Here is a 20845-nt window from a genome sequence, read left to right as displayed (position 1 = left end):
TTACACTGAATATGTCTGTTTACTAGCTGGAAAATACTGCTTACTATCACAATCATGAGTTACACAGTAATCTGAATCTTGGTCAGCACTACATCACACTCATGTGTTTAAGCCATTGAGGCATTGTACTTGCACTCACTGGCAACTTTATTAGAAACACCCACCTTGTACTTCTGCTCACTGGCCACTTTATCAGAAACACCTACCTTGTAATTGCATATAATGGCCACTTTATTAGAAACACTGGCATTTAATGTGCTGCATTACGTATTTTTAAATGTAATAACATAATTATAAAGTCATAGTGTGAGCTAAATAGACAAATGAAATGCACCAGCACGTTTTCAGCAGCCAGAGTTATAATATGAATATAAATATTTATCACATCTTAAAAAGTGCTACATTAAAGGTAAGAGATGACTGGCTATTTAATGAGTGCTCTTACCTGCCTCACCGTATTCTCTCAAAACTGCAACACAGATTGGCCAAAATCAAAATAGTAGACTGGAAGATTGCTAATTAGTTGCTTTAAAAAAACCTGCCTATTTATTTATGTATTACTTATGGTTCAGTGTATGGCACCAGACTGTTGGGGCTAAATAAGTGCAGTGTGTTGTGTGTTGTGTCTCCAAGTACTTGCAAATTAAACTACTGTTCACAACCGGCTCAGTGCCACGAAAACGGGCTGCGGTTCATTTAGTTTCTTTCAGTTCTTCGGCTGTTATTTGTTTGGTTGCAGTGCTACTTCAGTGGACATTCAAGATATGTAAGGACTCTAGATTAGGAGATTAGATATAAGATAATCCACTTACATTAAGGAAGAAGAAACAGAGCTTTTGAGAACTGGAATTCACAACTGATTAAAAGCTACAGAGAAAATTTGGCTCTTAACGACTACCTGGAAGACCTGGTAGACACCAAAACTGCCCCATCAGTTAAACAGCACTTAAAGCTTTCATCTTTGAGAGAGAGGAGAAGATCAAACTGCTTCAGATCTGAAAAGATCCACAGGTGTTTCTGTCCATCCTTCCACTGTGAGAAGACGACTCAGCGCTATGGGTCTGAAAGGATGTGTAGCTGTTCAAGAGGAACCTGACTGAGAGAAGCAGACGCATCAAGCAAAGATGCTGAACAACGGACTGACCAGAGTCCAGACCTCAACATGACTAAATGTGTTTGATTACTTCAGAAAATGATCAACCAGCTTCTAAGACTGAGCTTTGGAGGTGTGTCTACAGATTTACTTGTGGAACTGAAACCGAGTCTCGTGAAAAGAATAGAAGCTGGAATGAAGGGAAACTCACTGAACACTGAAAAAAGTGGTTAAATTAGTTTTTCTGATGAATAATGAACCTCCCCTAAACTCTTGGTGGTGCGGCTGTTCTGTCCTCATAATCAGCTTCTGGTCATTTCTTAACAGCTAGTAAAGTGTTATAGGTGCCAAAATGACCTTGTCATTTGTTCTGTGGCAGAGACAAAGGACGCTAGCCTGCTCATACCAGCCTCCCTGCTGCTGGCCAATGCAGTGAAATCCTATACGCCTGTCTGCAACCTGCTGCGCTTATACTCTCACGCAGACAATATGACCACAGCAGCATCCACGTCACCAGAGCGTGTGAGATTGGTGATAGAGTGGTGATCAGAGAGAGCAGCTCATGAATAATGAACTCCGTCTGGTCATTATGAGCCCAACCCAGCGCTGGCTGAGAGAGCAGCTCCTGACGCTGAGAGGAAGTAGAGCAGGAGGGCCTTTGGGAGCTGCACACGGGTCAAATGATTCATTTGCTCTGAAGCAACACAAACATCTAAATACTTCATGTAAGATAAAATAATCATAAGATCCAAATGTCATTACACTCACAGTAAACAACAGTTGTTATGCCCCAGCAATAAGTCGTTTGATTTTTGTAACTAAGTTGTTTCGTTATTATGACGATAAAGCAGAGATGCATTCTGGGTAGTAAGAAGTAGCGTTTGTTATGCACATGTCATTGTCAGTTGTGTGCTCATCCTGCCTGCGGTCATAGCTCAAACTTTCTCTCCCTCTTTGCTAAGGCATTGTCTGTGAGTACAACCTATATATTACTTGTATGCAAACTAGTTATACGCTGTGTTCGCTAGCATCTTTATGCATAACTAGTTACGTAGTTAAGCTAGTTATGCTATGCTGCTTATCTATATGCTATGTTGACGTGTATGCTAATTGAAACGTCTCGTTGTAATTGTTACAGTTTCACAAGATTCTCACTAAACCTCATGGAAAGAATTATCCGTGTCCTGGAGTTTTTTGAGAGTGTTTAAACTGATTGGAATCCAGCCCATGAAAGTGAAAAGACAGCAATACAGCTACGAGGGACGCGAGGATAGCCTTAGCGTGGAGCTAATTAGTATCAGAAACACGCGGCTAACCTTCAGCTTCCAGACAGCTTCACATTAGCCCGCTCCTCTCGATAACGCTTAGCGCAACGAATCAGGATGTCACAACGCAGCGACAGTAGTAAACAAGCTAGAGATGACCGGTCTGAGTCAGCACGCTCAATGAGCAGCCGCTCATCCACTAAGTCGTCTAGAACAACGGTTAGCATGGCTGTGGCAATGGCACAGGCCAAAGCCGATGCAGCGCAAGCTAGAGCAGCCCACGCAGAAAGGGAAATCCAGCTTAAGGTAGAGCAAGCACGCATACAAGCTAACCTTGAAGCATTGAACGAGGAGAAAGAGAAAGATGCTGCTATAGCAGAAGCGAACACTTTGGTAGCCGGTTTGCAAGATATGGGGTTTGAAGTACGAAGCGAGATTAAGTGTGCCCTATCAAGCTGTTAAAGACCAACGCACCGCCGCATTCGTAGCCGACCAAGCCAGCTCGCGCAGGGAGGATGCATTCGCCGCAGCAGAATACGACGTCGTTTCACCCTCTTCTCATTCTGCTCGCTCGGGTATGGCCAACGCTATACCTTCGGCATCGCGGGTGCTCATGGGGAACCAAGCCGCCGCCTCTGAAGCCGTTACTGCACACCAGGTGTGTCAAGGTTCACATGCAAGCGGAGCACCTCCCCAACCGTTTCTCTACTCCGCTCCAGCACCGCAGCTTCGTGGAGCTTCTCCACAACGCCGTTTCAAGAAGGAGCCTTCGATTCCGTTTGATCCACTATTCCAAAGGACACAATACGGAGCTAGCCACGACCGTTCTACGACTACAGCAGACTTCATTAGGTATCTAGCCCGCAACCAGTTGGTGACTTCAGGTCTCACCAAATACGATGACCAGCCCGTGAACTACTGGGCCTGGAAGGCGTCATTCCAAAACGCTATCAGTGAGTTAGACCTGCATGCTGTGGAAGAGCTCGACCTTCTGATTAAGTACCTAGGAAAGGAATCAGCAGAACAGGTAAGGAGGATTAGGACGGTTAACATCGGGAGTCCGCCAATTGGCCTGCGTATGGCATGGGAGCGCCTTGAGATGTACGGTTCGCCTGAAGCCGTTGAACAGGCTCTTTTCAGCAAATTAGAAAGCTTTCCGAAGGTCACGGCGAAGGATCCGCAGAAGCTTGGGGATTTGGCCGACCTTCTAGCGGAGCTACAAGCCGCCAAGCAGGATGGCTATTTAGCAGGTTTGCTTTACTTGGACACTTCGAGGGGAATTAGACCTATTATAGAGAAACTCCCATACAACCTCCAGGAAAAATGGCTGTACTATGGGACGAAATACAAGCGTGAAAACATGGTCAGCTTCCCACCGTTTTCTGCGCTAGTGGACTTCATCTCCATGGAAGCAAAGGCTCGCACAGATCCAAGTTTTAGCTTCTTCGTGCAGGCTTCGACTGAGAAGAAGGGCAACTGGGAGAGGCCTACAAAGACGTCTGTGTACACGCAGAAAACACAAGTTTCGGCGACAACCAAGTCTTTCAACCAAGACAACCAAGAGTTCAGAGAGCGAATTGATCAACAAACTCTGTCCTCTGCATAGGAAGCCGCACCCTCTGAAGAAATGCAGGGGCTTCCGAGAGAAAAGCATCGAAGAACGCAAACAGCTCTTGAAAGATCACTACATCTGCTTTCGCTGTTGCTCTTCCACAGAACATCTCGCCAAGAATTGTGAGGCGGAGGTAGAATGCACAGAGTGTGGGAGCACCGCTCATGCTTCAGCACTGCACCCTAAGCCCTTCACTCAGAAGCCTAAGTCTTCTACCCCCTATACAGCGGACGGCGGGGAGCAAGATGAAGCAGAGTCAAGAAGTCAAGTCTTCGTGCACGCAGGTATGTGGAGAAGGCTTGAGCGCTAGAACATGTGCCAAGATTTGTTTGGTTAGCGTGTTCCCGAATGGATGCAAAGAGAAGGCCAAGAGAATGTACGCTATACTGGATGAGCAGAGTAACCGATCACTCGTACGGTCAGAGTTCTTTGACACCTTCCAGATATTTGGATGCTCTTTCTCGTACACGCTCACGACGTGTGCAGGCCTGACTGAGATGGCGGGGAGAAGAGCTCAAGGCTTCACTGTAGAATCAGTGAGTGAGGGAGTGAGTATTCCACTGCCTACGCTCCTCGAGTGCAACCAAATTCCCAATGTCCGTACAGAAATTCCTACGCCGGACGCCGCCTATCATCATCCTCATTTTAAACGTATCGCCAAGAAGATACCACCTTTAGACCCAGAGGCCAAGATACTCTTGTTGCTGGGCAGAGACATCTTGCGGGTGCATAAGTTCCGCGAGCAGATAAGTGGCCCAGGGGATGCACCATTTGCCCAGAGGCTTGACCTGGGTTGGGTTGTTGTCGGTGACGTGTGCCTTAGAGGTGCACACAGATCGATGGAGGTGAGGAGTTGGAAGACAGCTATCCTGGAAAACGGACGTACAAGTCACCTTCAGCCATGCGGTAACAAGGTCAGTGTGAAAGAGAAGTTTCATCTGGGACATTCTCAGCAGCGTGACTCAGCGGCTACCTTTGCACGTAGCTTAAGCTTATCAGTTGGAGACCGCCTGGGGCAGACCGTCTTTGCTCAAACATCCGACGATCATAGACTTGCTCCGTCCAGAGAGGATTTAGAGTTCCTTGAGCTGATGGAGGCCGAATGCTATCAGGACAGCTGAAATAGTTGGATTGCGCCTCTACCTTTCCGGACTCCGAGACGGCAGCTGCCTAACAATAGACAGCAGGCTCTTGACCGCCTCATCTCACTTCAGCGCTCACTGGAGAAGCGGCCACAAATGAAAGTGGATTTCTTGAAGTTTATGGAAAAGATGCTCAAGAAGGCACACGCAGAAGTTGCTCCACCAGTGAGGCCGGGACAAGAGTGCTGGTACTTGCCTTTGTTTGGCATGTACCATCCGAGGAAGCCGGATAAGATCTGTGTGGTCTTCGACAGCAGCACGTCAAGTGAAGGAGTGTCGCTCAACGATGTCCTGCTCACAGGGCCCGACCTCAACAATAGCCTGTTGGGCGTTCTCATGAGGTTCAGGAAGGAACAGGTAGCGGTCACTGCTGACATTGAACACATGTTCCATTGCTTCATTGTCCGGGAAGACCACCGAGACTTTCTTCGTTTCCTGTGGTTTAAGGATAACAACCCTAACGCTGACATCGTGGACTACAGGATGCGAGTTCACCTCTTTGGCAATAGCCCCTCGCCTGCCGTTGCAGTGTACGGGTTGAGGAGGGCAGCTAAGGAAGCGGAAGCCGATTATGGCAGCGATGCAAGAAGGTTTGTTGAACGTGAATTCTACGTGGACGACGCCTTAAAGTCTTTTGCCAGAGAAGAAGAAGTGATCAGTGTTCTTCGACGGGCTCAGAAGATGCTCGCAGCATCCAACCTCAGGCTGCATAAGATCGCATCGAACAGACCAGCAGTCATCAAAGCGTTTCCGCTTGAGGATTGCTCTAAGGAAGTCGACAGTCTCAGTCTCTTTGCAGATGATACACCCATCCAACGCAGTCTTGGATTGCTTTGGAACATGCTCGCAGACACCTTTATGTTCCGAATTGAGGATGATCAGAAGCCGTTCACTCGCAGGGGAGTGCTTTCGACTGTGAATAGTCTTTATGACCCTCTGGGGTTCCTTGCACCTATCACAGTCAACGGGAGGTTGATGCTTAGAGAACTCACCATGCAAGGAGAAGACTGGGATGCGCCGCTCCCCAAAGACAAAGAGGTGGAGTGGACTGGATGGAAACAGTCGCTTCGGGACTTAGAAGGTATGCAGATACCACGTCCTTACACACCCCTTTCCACTACGGGTGCGTTGAGTAGAGAACTTTGTGTTTTTGCAGACGCATCAACAAAAGCAATAGCAGCTGTGGCCTACATCAGGGTGACGAGTCACCAAGGACAGATTGGAATCGGATTCGTCTTCGGGAAGGCGAAGTTAGCTCCTCCAGCTGGAGCGACCGTTCCAAGACTCGAGCTCTGTGCCGCTGTGCTTGCGGTCGAGATTGTTGAGATGATAGTCGCGGAGATGGATATCACGTTTGACAGCATCACCTACTACACAGATAGCAAGGTCGTGCTAGGCTACATTTACAACCAATCTAGGAGATTATATGTCTACGTGCATAACAGGGTCCAGCGTATCTGCCAATCTCCTTGTTTTGGTCAATGGAGGTACGTCCCAATGCACCTCAACCCAGCTGACATCGGGTCAAGAACGACAACGCCGGCCTTACTGAGCAGCACAGCTTGGCTCAAGGGACCAATCTTTCTTCATAGCGCAGCTTCATGCTTGTCTGATTCTCAGGAGACATGCGAGATGGTTGAGCCTGACCTTGACTCAGAAGTGCGACCCCAAGTGCTCACAAGCTTCACACACGTCGTTAGAAATGTGATACGCCCACAGCGGTTTGAACGCTTTTCCAACTTCGGAGCTCTTCTTATGGCCATAGCACATCTCATTCATGTGGCACGTTCCTTTGCCCGTTCAGCCCAGGATGGATGCCGAGGGTGGCACATCTGTCGTCCTTCAGAAGAAGAGCTGCTGAGAGCCAAGGCGTGTATCGTGAGGAGTGTTCAAAGTGAGTACTATGCGGAAGAACTGACCCGCATTGGTTCAGGAACCAATATCCAACCTTCCAGCAGTCTGTGGAAGCTGCACCCCACATTGGATCAAGACCAACATCTCGGGGCAGGAGGCCGGATCGAGCAGGCGGGACTGGGCATGAGCGAGTCTCATCCTATTATCATACCTGGCCAGCATCATCTTGCAACCCTGCTTGTGTTGCATTATCATGAAGCGGTGAAACACCAAGGGAGGCATATGACTGAAGGTGCCATCCGAGCGGCAGGGTTCTGGCTAGTAGGCGCCAAACGCCGCATCAGCAGTCTGCTCTACAAATGCGTCACTTGTAGGAAATTGAGAGGGAAGACCGAATACCAGCAGATGGCAACTCTGCCAGCGGAACGCCTACAAGTTGCACCCCCTTTCACCTACGTAGGTGTGGACGTCTTTGGACCGTGGGACATCGTCGCACGCCGCACGAGAGGAGGAACCGCCAACTCCAAACGCTGGGCCGTGATGTTCTCGTGCATGTGCTCAAGAGCAGTTCACATTGAGCTGATCGAAGCAATGAGTTCCAGCAGCTTCATCAATGCTTTGAGGAGGTTCTTTGCAATCCGGGGGCCTGCAAGGCAGATACGCTCAGACTGCGGAACCAACTTTATCGGCGCTTCTCGAGAGTTGAGCATGGACAGACAGAGTCCAGACTTCCACAGCATGGAGAAATTCTTGGAGACTCAAAATTGTACCTGGGTTTTCAACCCACCCCACGCGTCCCATATGGGTGGGGCTTGGGAGCGAATGATTGGCATCGCCCGTCGCATACTGGACTGCATGCTGCTCGAACAGAAGAGGTTTCCCTTGACGCACGAGGTCTTGGCTACCCTCATGGCAGAGGTAGCGGCGATCATGAATGCGAGACCTCTCTTCCCAGTGTCATCAGATCCGGAGTCACCACTCATTCTCACCCCAGCGATGCTTCTAACCCTCAAGACAGGCACTTCACCCCCTCCACCACTGACCAGCATGGAGGACGCAGCTCTCTTTCGGGAGGAGTGGAAACGAGTTCAAGGTTTAGCAGACACTTTTTGGTATAGGTGGAGGCGGGAATACCTTAAAACGCTGCAGCTCAGACACAAGTGGCAAAAGAAACGGCCGAGTCTCCAAGAAGGGGATGTAGTGCTTTTGAAAGATGCTCAAGCGAAGAGAAACCAGTGGCCTATGGGTATTGTCAGGAGAACCTTTCCAGGAGAGGACAAGCTGGTTCGGAAAATCGACGTGGAAGTGATCAAGGATGGAACTAAGAGAACTTTCTTACGCCCTATTACAGAAGTAGTTCTGCTTCTTTCCCCACAGACTGAATCTTCTCGTTAGTGTGGGCCCTAGAGTGCCCAGGCGGGGAGTGTTATGCCCCAGCAATAAGTCGTTTGATTTTTGTAACTAAGTTGTTTCGTTATTATGACGATAAAGCAGAGATGCATTTTGGGTAGTAAGAAGTAGCGTTTGTTATGCACATGTCATTGTCAGTTGTGTGCTCATCCTGCCTGCGGTCATAGCTCAAACTTTCTCTCCCTCTTTGCTAAGGCATTGTCTGTGAGTACAACCTATATATTACTTGTATGCAGACTAGTTATACGCTGTGTTCGCTAGCATCTTTATGCATAACTAGTTACGTAGTTAAGCTAGTTATGCTATGCTGCTTATCTATATGCTATGTTGACGTGTATGCTAATTGAAACGTCTCGTTGTAATTGTTACAGTTTCACAAGATTCTCACTAAACCTCATGGAAAGAATTATCCGTGTCCTGGAGTTTTTTGAGAGTGTTTAAACTGATTGGAATCCAGCCCATGAAAACAGTACAGATCACATCTTCTCAAGATACACAACCTGAAAATAAGTGAATATCAGCTGTTTGAGTGTTTAGTGTGTCAAGCTTTGGCCCAATCAGATTTTAACCTCTCGCCCCTACCACTTAGCCCTACACTCTGTTTTGCTTCACCTCTAGGGGTAGGGTGTCCTGATTTTATTGAGATAGAGGGTTAGGGTGAAGTGTTAGGGCTCTGAGGCTTTTTAGAGACACACTCCAAACAGAGTGGGGTGGGGTGGGGTGGGGGCTGGTAGAATGTCTGCGCAAGCGAAGAAAGAAACCCTCAGATGCGAGCATTTTCTCAGGATAACCGCTGTTTTATCTTAGTTTAATGTTGTTTCAATGCATCATTGTCGATTTCTTCATAACTAGCATAAAAATTGCCAATAGTATGCTAATATCTCGGTAGCTAGCTAGCTAATTTTTTAAATGTCACTAAAGCCCAGTAGTGATGTTGCTGAACTTTACCCTCCTCTGCCGTCACTGCAGACTGGCGGGGTCGCCTATAGAGCGGCGCTAGTAGCCTGTTGATAAAGTAATGCTCTTCTTTATTTGAGGGTCCCATTTCATAGAGGAAGATTGCAACCACTACCCCTGTAACTTCGTTCTAAGGGGCATGGTGACACTAGAAAACAAGAAATGAGATTGGGCCTTTACCTTAATTCCAGCTTCCATTCTTTACATTCTTTCTTTCTTTGAGACTCCGTTTCAGTTTCTCAAATTAATCTGCAGACACACCTCCAAAGTTCAGTCTTAGGCTGGACGACTTTAGGCTCAATCGGAAGAGCCTGACGGTTGAAGTCCGAAGTGATCAGAGGCTCTACGATATTACCAAACATCTGATATTTATGACTCAATGTTCATAAGTCCTGCAGTGTGAGAAGGTCAGCGATTTACTTATCGAGTGATTTCAAACAGCAGCCAGTCAGAGAGCTAGAGGAGCAGTGAAACAGACAAAGAAACCTGCCTGAACAGCGGAGACAGAGGCAGATAAGACCCTATATCATGCTTATAATGTTGATCCAGATGTCATAGAACCCCCTTTTACAGTTTCAGCTCAGCTGCCAGTTTGCATTTAAATATTTGTCCAGCTCTCCCTGTATCAGCACTTCTCACCACATGTTAATCCCCAGTGTCAGCTTTCACTGCGCATAAAAGCAGAAACAGGTCCAGTAAGTTCAGCTCTGTTTGTGTCGTGTGATCTGAGGAGATCTGGGAGTTTGAGTTCTTACCCATAGCCGAAACTCATTATGTGATACACATGCTTTCTGATTACGCACGCAAACGAGAGTCCCGACTGTTGGTTCCGACTCTCAAAACCTTTTAGGAGTTTATCGCAAACTAACATGACTTTAGATCTGAACAGTCTCAGCGGATGACGGCAAGGCTGTCGCTGTGCTGCTGGTGTTGCTTTCTGCACAGAAAGAGCGAAGGTACGCTCTTAGAAAAGGCTGATGGTGCTTCAAAGGTTCTATAGTCAAGAAAAGAGTCCTGTAAAGAACCATTAACTCTCAAAGAATCCTTTGCCTGACTGAAGGGGTTTTTACATGGCGAAAGCTTCTTCAGATTGATGGACGGTGTGCTGTAGATAGTACTGTATAGACTATAAGCTCTCAAAAGGTGACAAGTTTGACATTGTAACAATAGAATGACCCTTTTGGGTGCTGTATAGAGCTCTTTTCAAAACTTTTCTATGTAGAACCATCTACAACACATTCTGAATAACCTTTTCTTGTTTCAAAGAACTATTTAATCATGCAAAGTGTTCATGGTTCTATGTAGAATCATTGTCCTTACTACAGAACCCTTTTGTGTGCTACATAGAACCTTCTCTGTCAGTCTGAAGATCCATTTCACCATGCAAAGAACCCTTTAAGCATGCAAAGGGTTCTTTGAGTGTTCATGGTTCTACATACAACCATTGTCTATACTAAAAAACGTTGGAGAACCCTTTGTATGTGTGTATGTATCAAAACCCTTAGTATTTTCATTAATCGTAACAGTAATCAGACATGTTCTAGATCACACTGTAACGCTTATGATGATATAATGGAACTCAGTTTGGATTGCTTTGTGCAAGAACGTCACAGATAATCTGACTCAATGGCTCATATTTGAATCCCCTCTTCCTGCTTCAGTCCACTGTGTGCTGTCGTTGTTCCTCCACTAGAGGGCGATAACTCACCAGCAGGCCTGTTTAAGAGCATCAGCACAGTAAAGATTTTAGTGCTGACTTAACCTCATAAGCACCACAGGTCACTTCAGTTCCTCACTCAGAACCACAGAGCATATTAGTACATACTAATTCATAATAGATACTGATTGATTTGTGTGATTTATATTTGTAGGGTTTATTTAGAGGCTGTATCAATTTTATTCTTTACAATTTGTTTTAAGTTGCTAAATACCCCCCCCCCCCCCCCCCCCCCCCCTCCTCTCTCTCTCTCTCTCTCTCTCTCTCTCTCTCTCTCTCTCTCTCTCTCTCTCTCTCTCTCTCTCTCTCTCTCTCTCTCTCTCTCTCTCTCTCTCTCTCTCTCTCTCTCTCTCTCTCTCTCTCTCTCTCTGTCTGTCTGTCTGTCTGTCTGTCTGTCTGTCTGTCTGTCTGTCTGTCTGTCTGTCTGTCTGTCTGTATCTCCTTTCCCCTCTCTCTCGCTCTCGCTCTCTCTGCAGGTTGTTTATATTGGGATCGTATGATAGAGAGATGTATGTTCACTGCACCTTTGAGCTCAGTAGCCACGAATGGAGGGAAAAGCCTCGCAGCTCCATCAAAACGGTACAACACACACACACACACACACACACATACAAACAGGATGCGTGTGTCCTGTAATGATGCATCATCTGAAGGTAACTGAGTCTGTCAGGGTTAAGAGTTTCATTTAACGTCACTGATCTGCTCGGTCGTTAATTCTTCAGTCACCTGCTGGACTCACAGATATTCCCTCTTTATCGCTCCTTCGCTCTCACACTGCTGAATGCTGAAGCTTTCAGTATAGTTTTGTTGTCAGAAGTTAGTGGCTCTGCTGAGATGTTTCTGCTCGACAAGTTTAAATATTTCAAACAAATAACCTTTTCCTGAATGCTGTAATGGCATTCAGCTGGCAATGGGTCGGAAATAGCGTATCCCTGGAAATAAATGTGTATTGTAACCATTGAAACTAGTTTTTGTGTTGTTTTGGAGATGGGTATAGTGTAATCATGGAAATGGGTGTAGCATAACCATGGAGATGGGTGTAGCGTAACAATGCAAATGAGTATAGTATAACCATGGATATGAATGTACCGTAACCATGGAGATGGGCATGGTGTAACCATGACAGTGAGTGTAGCGTAACCGTTGAGATGAGCGTAGCGTAACCATGGAGATGAGTAGCATAACCATGGAAGTAATTGTAGCATAACTACAGCAATGATTGTAGCGTAGCCATGAACATGAGTGTAGTGAAACCATGGAAATGATTGTAGCGTAACCATGGAAACAAGTGTAGCAAAGCCATGGACATGAATGTAACCGAACCATGTATATGGGTATAACAAACCATGGAAATGGACGAAAGCTCATGATTTAATCCTTTTGTATCATTCAGACTATGGTAAAACAATACAAAATCTAAAATCATATTGGCTGATTTTAATGGTTGTAGTTTTAAAATCGGTATTATTGAGCTCAGTATGTTCATATCTATCAGGCCTACTCATCTGCGCAGATGAACACGTTTCTGAGGCTGGACAGGAGGACAGAGGTGTGTCGCTGTTGCTGTTAAACAGCAAATCAATAATCTAATATCTTACAGCTCTTTCCCCTCACTGACATTCAGCTACACCCACAGCACAAACCTTTACTAATTACAGCAATTTAGAAAAATTAACATTCCACGGCTGGTCAGGCTCTCTCCATCTCTCTCTCCATCTCTCTCTCCATCTCTCTCTCCATCTCTCTCTCTCTCTCTCTCTCTCTCTCTCTCTCTCTCTCTCTCTCTCTCTCTCTCTCTCCCTACATTTCACAGTGAAAATGTCAGCTTTAATCGCTCTGTTTTGAACCATTTTACGCATCTTGTGTGTGTGTGTGTGTGTGTGTGTGTGTGTGTGTGTGTGAGAAGGAATGACATTCACTCATTCATTCATTTTTTTTCATTACTAATGCCCATTTTTAGCACAGCCTTTTGTTTTGTGTACAGGCTTAAGACAGCCCCTTTGTTGTCCACTTGGGGGCAGCAGCATCAAAGAAATGTTACAGGTGATCTCTGTGTGGCCACATCAGTATTGAGCGCTCGAACATCGATTGAGGGAAAAGCCACTGATATTTCAAAATTATGTTCCAGATAGTTCAGTGTTTCAGAGAGATTCAGAGTGGTTTGGTGTGAAATGGCTCGGATTTCTTCACAGTGGTTGTGATGGGAACCAGGGGTCACCATGACTACAATATAGAAATTTTATTGACAGAAACCAGTGAACCTGCACGTGTCATCTGAGTTTTGTATAGTATGTTGATGATGGGAAAATAGTGGAATAGTGAAAAATGAAAATAAATAAATAATAATAATAACCTATTATTATTATTATTATTATTATTATTATTATTAATAATAATAATAATAATAATAATAATAATAATAATAATAATAATAATAATAATAATAATAATATTACTTTCTTTGGGGACTATTTTACCTCAAAACCCCCTGCTTGTATCCCTGAAAATTATACCAAAATCTTCTTAAAACTATCATTAAACAGTGTCTCAGACATCAGGCAGTGAATTCATAATTCCATTTCCATTTCATGTAATAACTTTCAATGAAGGAGCTTTTGGAGGTGGATGTCTGGTTCCTATCACGACCACTGTGAACCCATTCCGGCACTGTATATTTCTCCAGATTTCACACCAAACCACTCTGTACGACTGTTTACATCTTTTCAGCATCTCAGTGCTTAAAATGTGTGTGCAACTCTTATAGCAACAGCGCTACCTGCTCATAAAGTTCACATACAGCCGTGTGTGTGTGTGTGTGTGTGTGTGTGTGTGTGTACACGTGTGAAGAGCAGGTCCAACCGTTGTGTAGATACACACTGTAACGCTACTGGCAGCTTAATTAAAACCAGGAACACAATGAGCTCAGAGGGATGTGAGAGACCATCTGTATTTCCCAGTGCTCAGTGTACGATAAAGAGGACAATGGATCTGTGAGATCAGATCGCTTTTGAACAGGTGCGTGTGTGTGTTTGTTTGCCTGATCAGAGCAGTGTGTGGTTCTCTATTATTCATGCAGTTAATGATTCAGAATCATAGCATATGGCAAGAATCAACATTGCCTGTTGTCCACTGCCCCAGGCCACTATGCTTTACTTTTGTCTGCAGCCTTGGTGTAGAGTGACTCATGTGGTTGGTCTGGTGCTGCAGGAGAAGATCCCTTTAAACCTGAGAGGACTTGTAGCAGCAGTGTGGCAGCACTCAAAAGGTCAGCTCAGGGGCCTTGAAGCTTCAGTATAGCATGTTGTGCAAGCGGTGAGCCCAAGAACTTGTAGTGTAGCATTGCTTAAGCATCCTGTCTGGGAACCCTAAAACCTGTACCGTAGTAGCAGTCTACAGTGTAAAGCCTCACAGCTGCAGTAAAGTTTCGCTCAAGCATTCGGCTCTGTGAATCTCATAGCTGCAGTGTAGTGTCGCTCTGACAGCTGGCCTTGGAAGCCTCATGACTGCAGTGTAGTGTTGTTAAGGCATCCGGTTCAGAAAGCTTCACAGTTGCAGTGTAGTTTCACTCCAGCATCCTGCTCTGTGACTCTCATAGCTGCAGTGTAGTGTTGCTTAAATGGCTGGTCCAGAAAGCCTCAGCTGCAGTGTAGTGTCACTCAAATGGTCAGCCTTGGAAGCCTTATAGCTGCAATGTAGTGTTGCTTAAACAGGAGTCACTCAAAGGGCTGGCCTGGGAAGCCTAGTAGCTGCAGCGTATTGTTGCTTAAACAGCCAGTCTGGGAAGCATCGTAGCTGCAGTGTAGTGTCGCGCAAAGGGCCGGTCTGCGAAGCCTCGTAGCTGCAGTGTACGTTCACTCAAACTGTGGCCTGGGACGTTTGGTACATGTGGTATAGATTACGTTACTGCACTACTTACTAAGTTACTGAAGAAAGGTGTTGATCCTCCGGTCTGTAGGTTAATTGCAGCATTTTCTGGTGCCTTTCTCCTAAACACACCCACAAGTCTTTGGGCTCATTAGACGGTTTCATCACGGACACACGGGCAGAGCGTGTCCGAGACGGGCAAAAATAACTCCGTACATCAGACCCTGAGTGAGCATCCCGAGGCGTGTAAAAGACAGAATTGTCATATTCAGATTCCTCCTGATAAGTGTCTGTGTGTGTTATCAGTCATGGGCAGACTGTAGGCATCAGAGTCTCAGCAGGACCTCAAACACAGGATTACTACTGCAACCATCTGGAAAAGGTCACTCTACCTCTCTCTCTTTGTCTCTCTGTTATTCTCTTTTCTTTTTTCCTTCTTTCTCTCTCTCTCTTTCTGTCTCCTTTTTGTTGTCTATCCTGTTTTTCATTCTTTTCTGTCTCCCCTCTGGCTCCCTCTCACTATTTTCTCTTTCCTTTCTTTCTCTCAAAAAATATCTTTCTTCCCTTCGTTCTTAAGCATTCGACTAGTAAGAAGCTCAGGAACTCCTCTCTGCTCCTGTAAAGCGTGCGGGCTGTTCTCTCTCTTAGTGCAGTGTGTAAAATGTGTGAAGCTGTAACGGAAGCGTCACAACAAACCTGCATCACCATGAGGAGCTTTAGAAGGAATTTACTGTACATTCATTTGTTTTGTGTGTGTAGAGAATAAAAATATACATGCTCGTTTGTTTTTATAGCATTTATAGAAAACACTTGCAATTCTGATATATGCAGCTCATTTATTCAATTTTACTTTGCTGGATAGTGAATTTGTTTTTATTTTTGCTGTTTGATTAACCCTTTTGTTGCCATATGAAGGCTAAGGCAGAGAGCTAATAACAATTGTGCAGTGATCTGGCTGTGTGTTGGTGCTGTATGTCTGGGTTGTGGGATGTTAGAGCTGGTTTCTCTCACTCTGGCTAGTGATGGCAGGTTCAGTGTTTTCATGCATGTATCATGTCGCTATTGTTAACCCTTTGTTTATAATATGAAGACTAAAAGCAGAGATGTAATAAAACAGTAGTGAGTGTGTTGTGGGTGATTTTGGAGCTGGAGTGCTGGCTTATGAATGATCACAGGTGAATGAAATCACTCTGGATTGTGAGAGTAAACTCTGAGTGATCTGGTGTGCGAGTCATGTTGCTGTTTTAACCCTTTGTTAGAATATTAAGGCCAAAAAGAAGAACAATGATATCAGGATTTTGGGTGATTTTCTTAGCCTAATTACTTACTGATGCTGACATCAAAGATGACATCATACAGGGTAGTTAGGGGTCAGTCTGTACTTTGCAGCACATCCAGCACCCAGTGTAGAGGATCTCAGTGTAGGGGTGTGTGTGTAGCTGTCAAGAAGCTCCTACTGATAAAAGGAACAGTGTCCAGACATCACCATCTCTGAATGCGTTTGTAAAATATCACTGAAACTGATTGTGTGACGGTATTCCGGTGTGACGGTGTCTGTAATACATGTCCCGGCTCTGATCTCTGATCCTGTGTGCTGTTTAAGTGATTGTGGTGTAACTATCTTTATGATGGTAATCTTAGTGGGCAGTCTGAGCTGAGGGGATGCCCTGCCCCAAATCTGTTTAATACGTCACACACCACCTCTTTACACAACACACTATTTAAAGCACACACACACTCCCATTCCGGCAGAATAATTGACGTTAAATTTAGCTCTTTTCCATTACAACACTGTGGAAGCTTTTATTACTGCGTCTGTGTCCGGATGTATTTGCACATCTGCTCTGATAACTGATGGACAGTCTCCCTTCAACACCAGCTGAAAACTGTGTGTGTGTGTGTGTGTGTGTGTGTGTGTGTGTGTGTGTGTGTGTGTGTGGTTTACATCCTCTTTAAGCTCATCAGTGGGGGTCAAACTAGACGAGGGTCCTTTTTCTATTGTTTTCAGTGGGAAATGCATTTTACAGGCTATTTTTGTGCACTGCACATCTGTCTTTTGAAAGGTTCCATTCAAAGTGGTCAGGTTCCCTCTACATTGTACCATTTTTTTTTTTTTTTACATAAAAGGAAAAATGGACTTTCAGTGATTGTAATGTAATTGAGTAGTAATTGTAATGGAGTAGTAATAGCAATTTTAGTCATTTTAGTGTTGGTTGGGTATTCTTTCATATAGCCATATGCAAATATTTTGTTTATTATTAATATGTTTTAAGAAAATATGTTAAAACATCATCTAAAAGGAATTTTTTTTCTAGATTTTTTTGTAACAATTTTTCTGCAGTTTTTTATAGTTTAATTTCTATTTTTTTCTGAGTTTATCATGAACTAATGTTCATATGTACATATTTATGTATGTGTATGTTTGCACGCATAGTTACACAAATATATATATACACACACACACACACACACACACACACATAACTATATAAAATCTCCCCAATAGTTAAAAATAGTCACTTTACAAGAGAAAAAAACACTCTTACCTTTCAATGTAAGTCAAAGTAAAGAGGATTTCTATGATATTAGAGCGTTTCTATTGGCATGAAATTTCCACACGATGTAAAGGACAATTGGTGTGTTGAAATTATGTAAAACAAAAATAAATTAAAACATTTTATGTATTCAGAATAGAAAGCACAGAACTGTGTTGTTTAATTGTGTTTTGTATCAGTTTACCAGACTGACCACTTGGCCTGCTGTCTGTTACAGTTATCCCCGCCTGTTTTACACTCCCACCACTGAGCCTCTCATAAACTTTGGTTTATGTGTTCATTTGTAGCAGAGATGTGTAGATAGATTGTCTTTAAAATATTCTTATTGTCGTGTGTGTGTGTGTGTGTGTGTGTGTGTGTGTGTGGTCCCCACCACCGGAGAGAACATTCTGGACTGACCACAGGGGGTCTCTGTGTGTGTTGTGGGAATCTGGTTTTGTTGCTGTGATCTCTTTATGTTCATGGTTGGAGGGTCGTGACATCATTTAAAGGCCTGATACTTCCCACTGCCCGCTCCCTCTCTCTCGGTCTCCATTTCCTTCCTTCTTTTCTTCCTTTCTCTCACTCTTTGCTTTTTTCTGTTTCTCTCTCTCTCTCTCTCTCTCTCTCTCTCTCTCTCTCTCTCTCTCTCTCTCTCTCTCTCTCTCTCTCTCTCTCTCTCTCTCCTCTTGTTCTCTCTCTCTTTCTGTATGTTCTCTTTCATGTTCCCAGTACATTGTTACATGTCTGCGTGTAAGGCGTGTGTAGTTTAGAATGATGAGTGAAATAAATGGTGCAGGGATGCAGGACTGCTGAAATTTTAAGCAGTAAGTCTGTGATATACACACTGTTGTCATGTAGAATGAAAAGCCATTTTTCCGTTTGAATTATTTGTGCAATTAAGATGGAACAGAATTGTCTAGTTTAATTCACTATATTGTGGCAATAAGCAACACCACAGACATGCAACTCACATCAGTCTGCTGCTGTTGCACACCCTGCTCTCTCTGCTGTCTTTATCCTTCTGCACCAACTTTATGCAAATGAGCCGAGTGGTTAAATTCTGCAGAATTTGATCTAGAAGTGATAGGAACCAGGCGTCTGAATAGGTCAATGCCTCTTTGTAATGTGGAGCGAGGGAGTGGACGCATGTGCAGAGGTAAGCGACTTTTATTGAGGGCAAATCCAAAATCAGGGTCGTAACGGTCCAGGGTCATTTGAGCCAACACGGAGAGATTGGGGTTCAGACATGACAAATAACAGCACAAACACGACGAGCAACAATGACCAGCGAAAAACAAAGGGCAAACACAGGGCTTAAATACACAGGGGCAACGAGAGACAGGTGAAACAATCAGGGGCGGAGTTACAAAACAACGGGCAGGACTACAGATACCAAAACAAAGGCACATGGACTAAACCAAAACACGAACACATGGACAGGACTGGGAGGGGCCAATTGTGATAGTAACAACCCACCCACCCCCCAAAGGGCCGAGGCACACCAACCAAAAACAGAACAAAACAGACACAAGGGACCAAAAACAAGGACTGAACCAAATTATACATGGACAGAAGCCGGAGCAGGAGAACTCAGAACAGGAACCAAGGGGCACAGCAGAAGCAGAAACTGGCACAGGAGCGGGAACACGGGAACAAACCAAAGGCACAGAAACGGAAGAAGACATGGGCACAGAAACGGAAGACACAGACACAGGAACAGACGAAACAGAAAGAGGACAAAACATGGCGGGAGGACGAGGAGGCACAACACAAAAACGATGCCGAACGAGAGACGACCGGAGAAACACGATGAGGAAAACGAGAATGAAAAACAGACCACGCAAAAGACAGTGGAACAGGCACCAGGACAGACACAGGCACAGGAACAGGCACACAGACAGAAACAAGAACAGAGACAAAAGGAGACACAGGAACAACAACAGGAACGGGAACAGACACCCACTCTGTTTACAACTCAAACACTGAAATGTGTAGAAAAATTCTCCTTTAAACTAGCCTGAAATCTGATGGTGCTGTGGCTCCCTCGGACCCCCACTTCCCTTTTGGTATGTAATATTTGTCACAGGGCCACTGCTATAAAACTGAGGCTATTTCTCTAGTATCTGTCTGATCGATTCCTCGCCTGCCTCTTTACCACTGATTTAACAACCGGCTCTGTGCATGACGGGATGTGTGATGACCACATTACCCATATTACACTCACACTGATATCCCCCCCACAGCGGCTTCTTCAGTTCATGGCCAGTTTAGCTGTCTAATCGCCATCAGTGAGCAGTGAAATGACCAAACACTGTGTAGACCTGCTTATATAGTTACTGGACATATGTTACCTAAAGAACAGGGACAGAAGTTTGTAGACAGCAGCTTTTCTTCTGAAATTAAGGGTGGTAATAGTGAGTTTGTGCTGCAGTAACAGCCTCTAGTCTTCTGGGAAGACTTTACGCTAGATGGTGGAACATCACTGTGAGGATTTGATTGAGCATTAGTGAGGTCAGTTACTGATGTTGGATGGTCAGTTCTGGATCATTCCAACTCATCCCAGTGGGATTGGATGGAGCTCCATCACTCCAGAGAATACAGTTCCACTGCTCCACAGGCCAAAGCTGGGGGCGTTCCAAACTGGAAACAAATTCTGTGGAGTGACTAATCATGTTTCTCTGTCTGTCAGTCTAAGGGACGAGTCTAGGTTCAGCGAATGCCAGGAGAACATTACCTGCCTGACTGCACTGTGCGAGCTATAAAATTCAGTGGAGGAGGGATAATGCTATGGGGTTGTTTTTCAGGGGTTGGCCTAGAACCCTTAGTTCTAGTGAAGGGAGATGCTTCATCAGACCAAGACATTTTGGACAATTGAATACTTTCAACTTTGTGGGGAAGAACCTTCTCTGTTCCAGCACGACTGAGCCCTACCGCACAAAGCAGAGTCCATAAAGTCATGGCTGGGTGGGTGTGGTGTGGAAGAACTTGACTGGCCCACACAGAGCCCTGACATCAAACGCCTTTGGGATGAACAAGAAAGGAGATTGCGAGCCAGGCCCTCTCGTCTAACATAAGTGTCCGACAAATGCTCTTCTGGATGAAAGGGCTCTCACAGACACTCTCCAAAATCTTGTAGAAAGCTTCCCAGAAGAATGGATATTATACTGTTATAGATGCAAAGGGGGACCAACTCCATATTTAATGTGTTTGGATTTAGAATTGGATTCATAAAAGCTCCTATAGGTGTAATGTGTAGGTGTCCCAATACCCAGTACTCCACTTCAGGTATATGGTGATGCACCACGATAACTGGTGTAAATAAGCTTCCATCACTTAGCTACGTTTTCCCTGTACTTTCAGTGCACATCTGAAAAATCGGAGACCAGACCCGTCT

At 44.9% G+C, this 20845-nt stretch overlaps 1 protein-coding gene across 1 annotated transcript in view; it reads left to right on the top strand.

Annotated features, from left to right (window-relative positions):
- The window catches only part of pdzd8 (PDZ domain containing 8), an 87168-nt gene that overhangs the window by 39659 nt on the left and 26664 nt on the right, over positions 1 to 20845 (top strand). The window contains exon 3 of the mRNA XM_017686633.2: positions 11527 to 11629. Coding sequence (XP_017542122.1) covers positions 11527 to 11629 — 103 coding nt within the window. The remainder of the gene's footprint in view (positions 1 to 11526; positions 11630 to 20845) is intronic.

The sequence above is a fragment of the Pygocentrus nattereri genome, chromosome 10 (assembly GCF_015220715.1).
Source record: "Pygocentrus nattereri isolate fPygNat1 chromosome 10, fPygNat1.pri, whole genome shotgun sequence".
NCBI classification, from domain to species: Eukaryota; Metazoa; Chordata; class Actinopteri; order Characiformes; family Serrasalmidae; genus Pygocentrus; species Pygocentrus nattereri.
The sequence above is the reverse complement of the archived record's forward strand: the minus strand, read 5'-3'. Positions and strand labels throughout refer to the sequence as shown.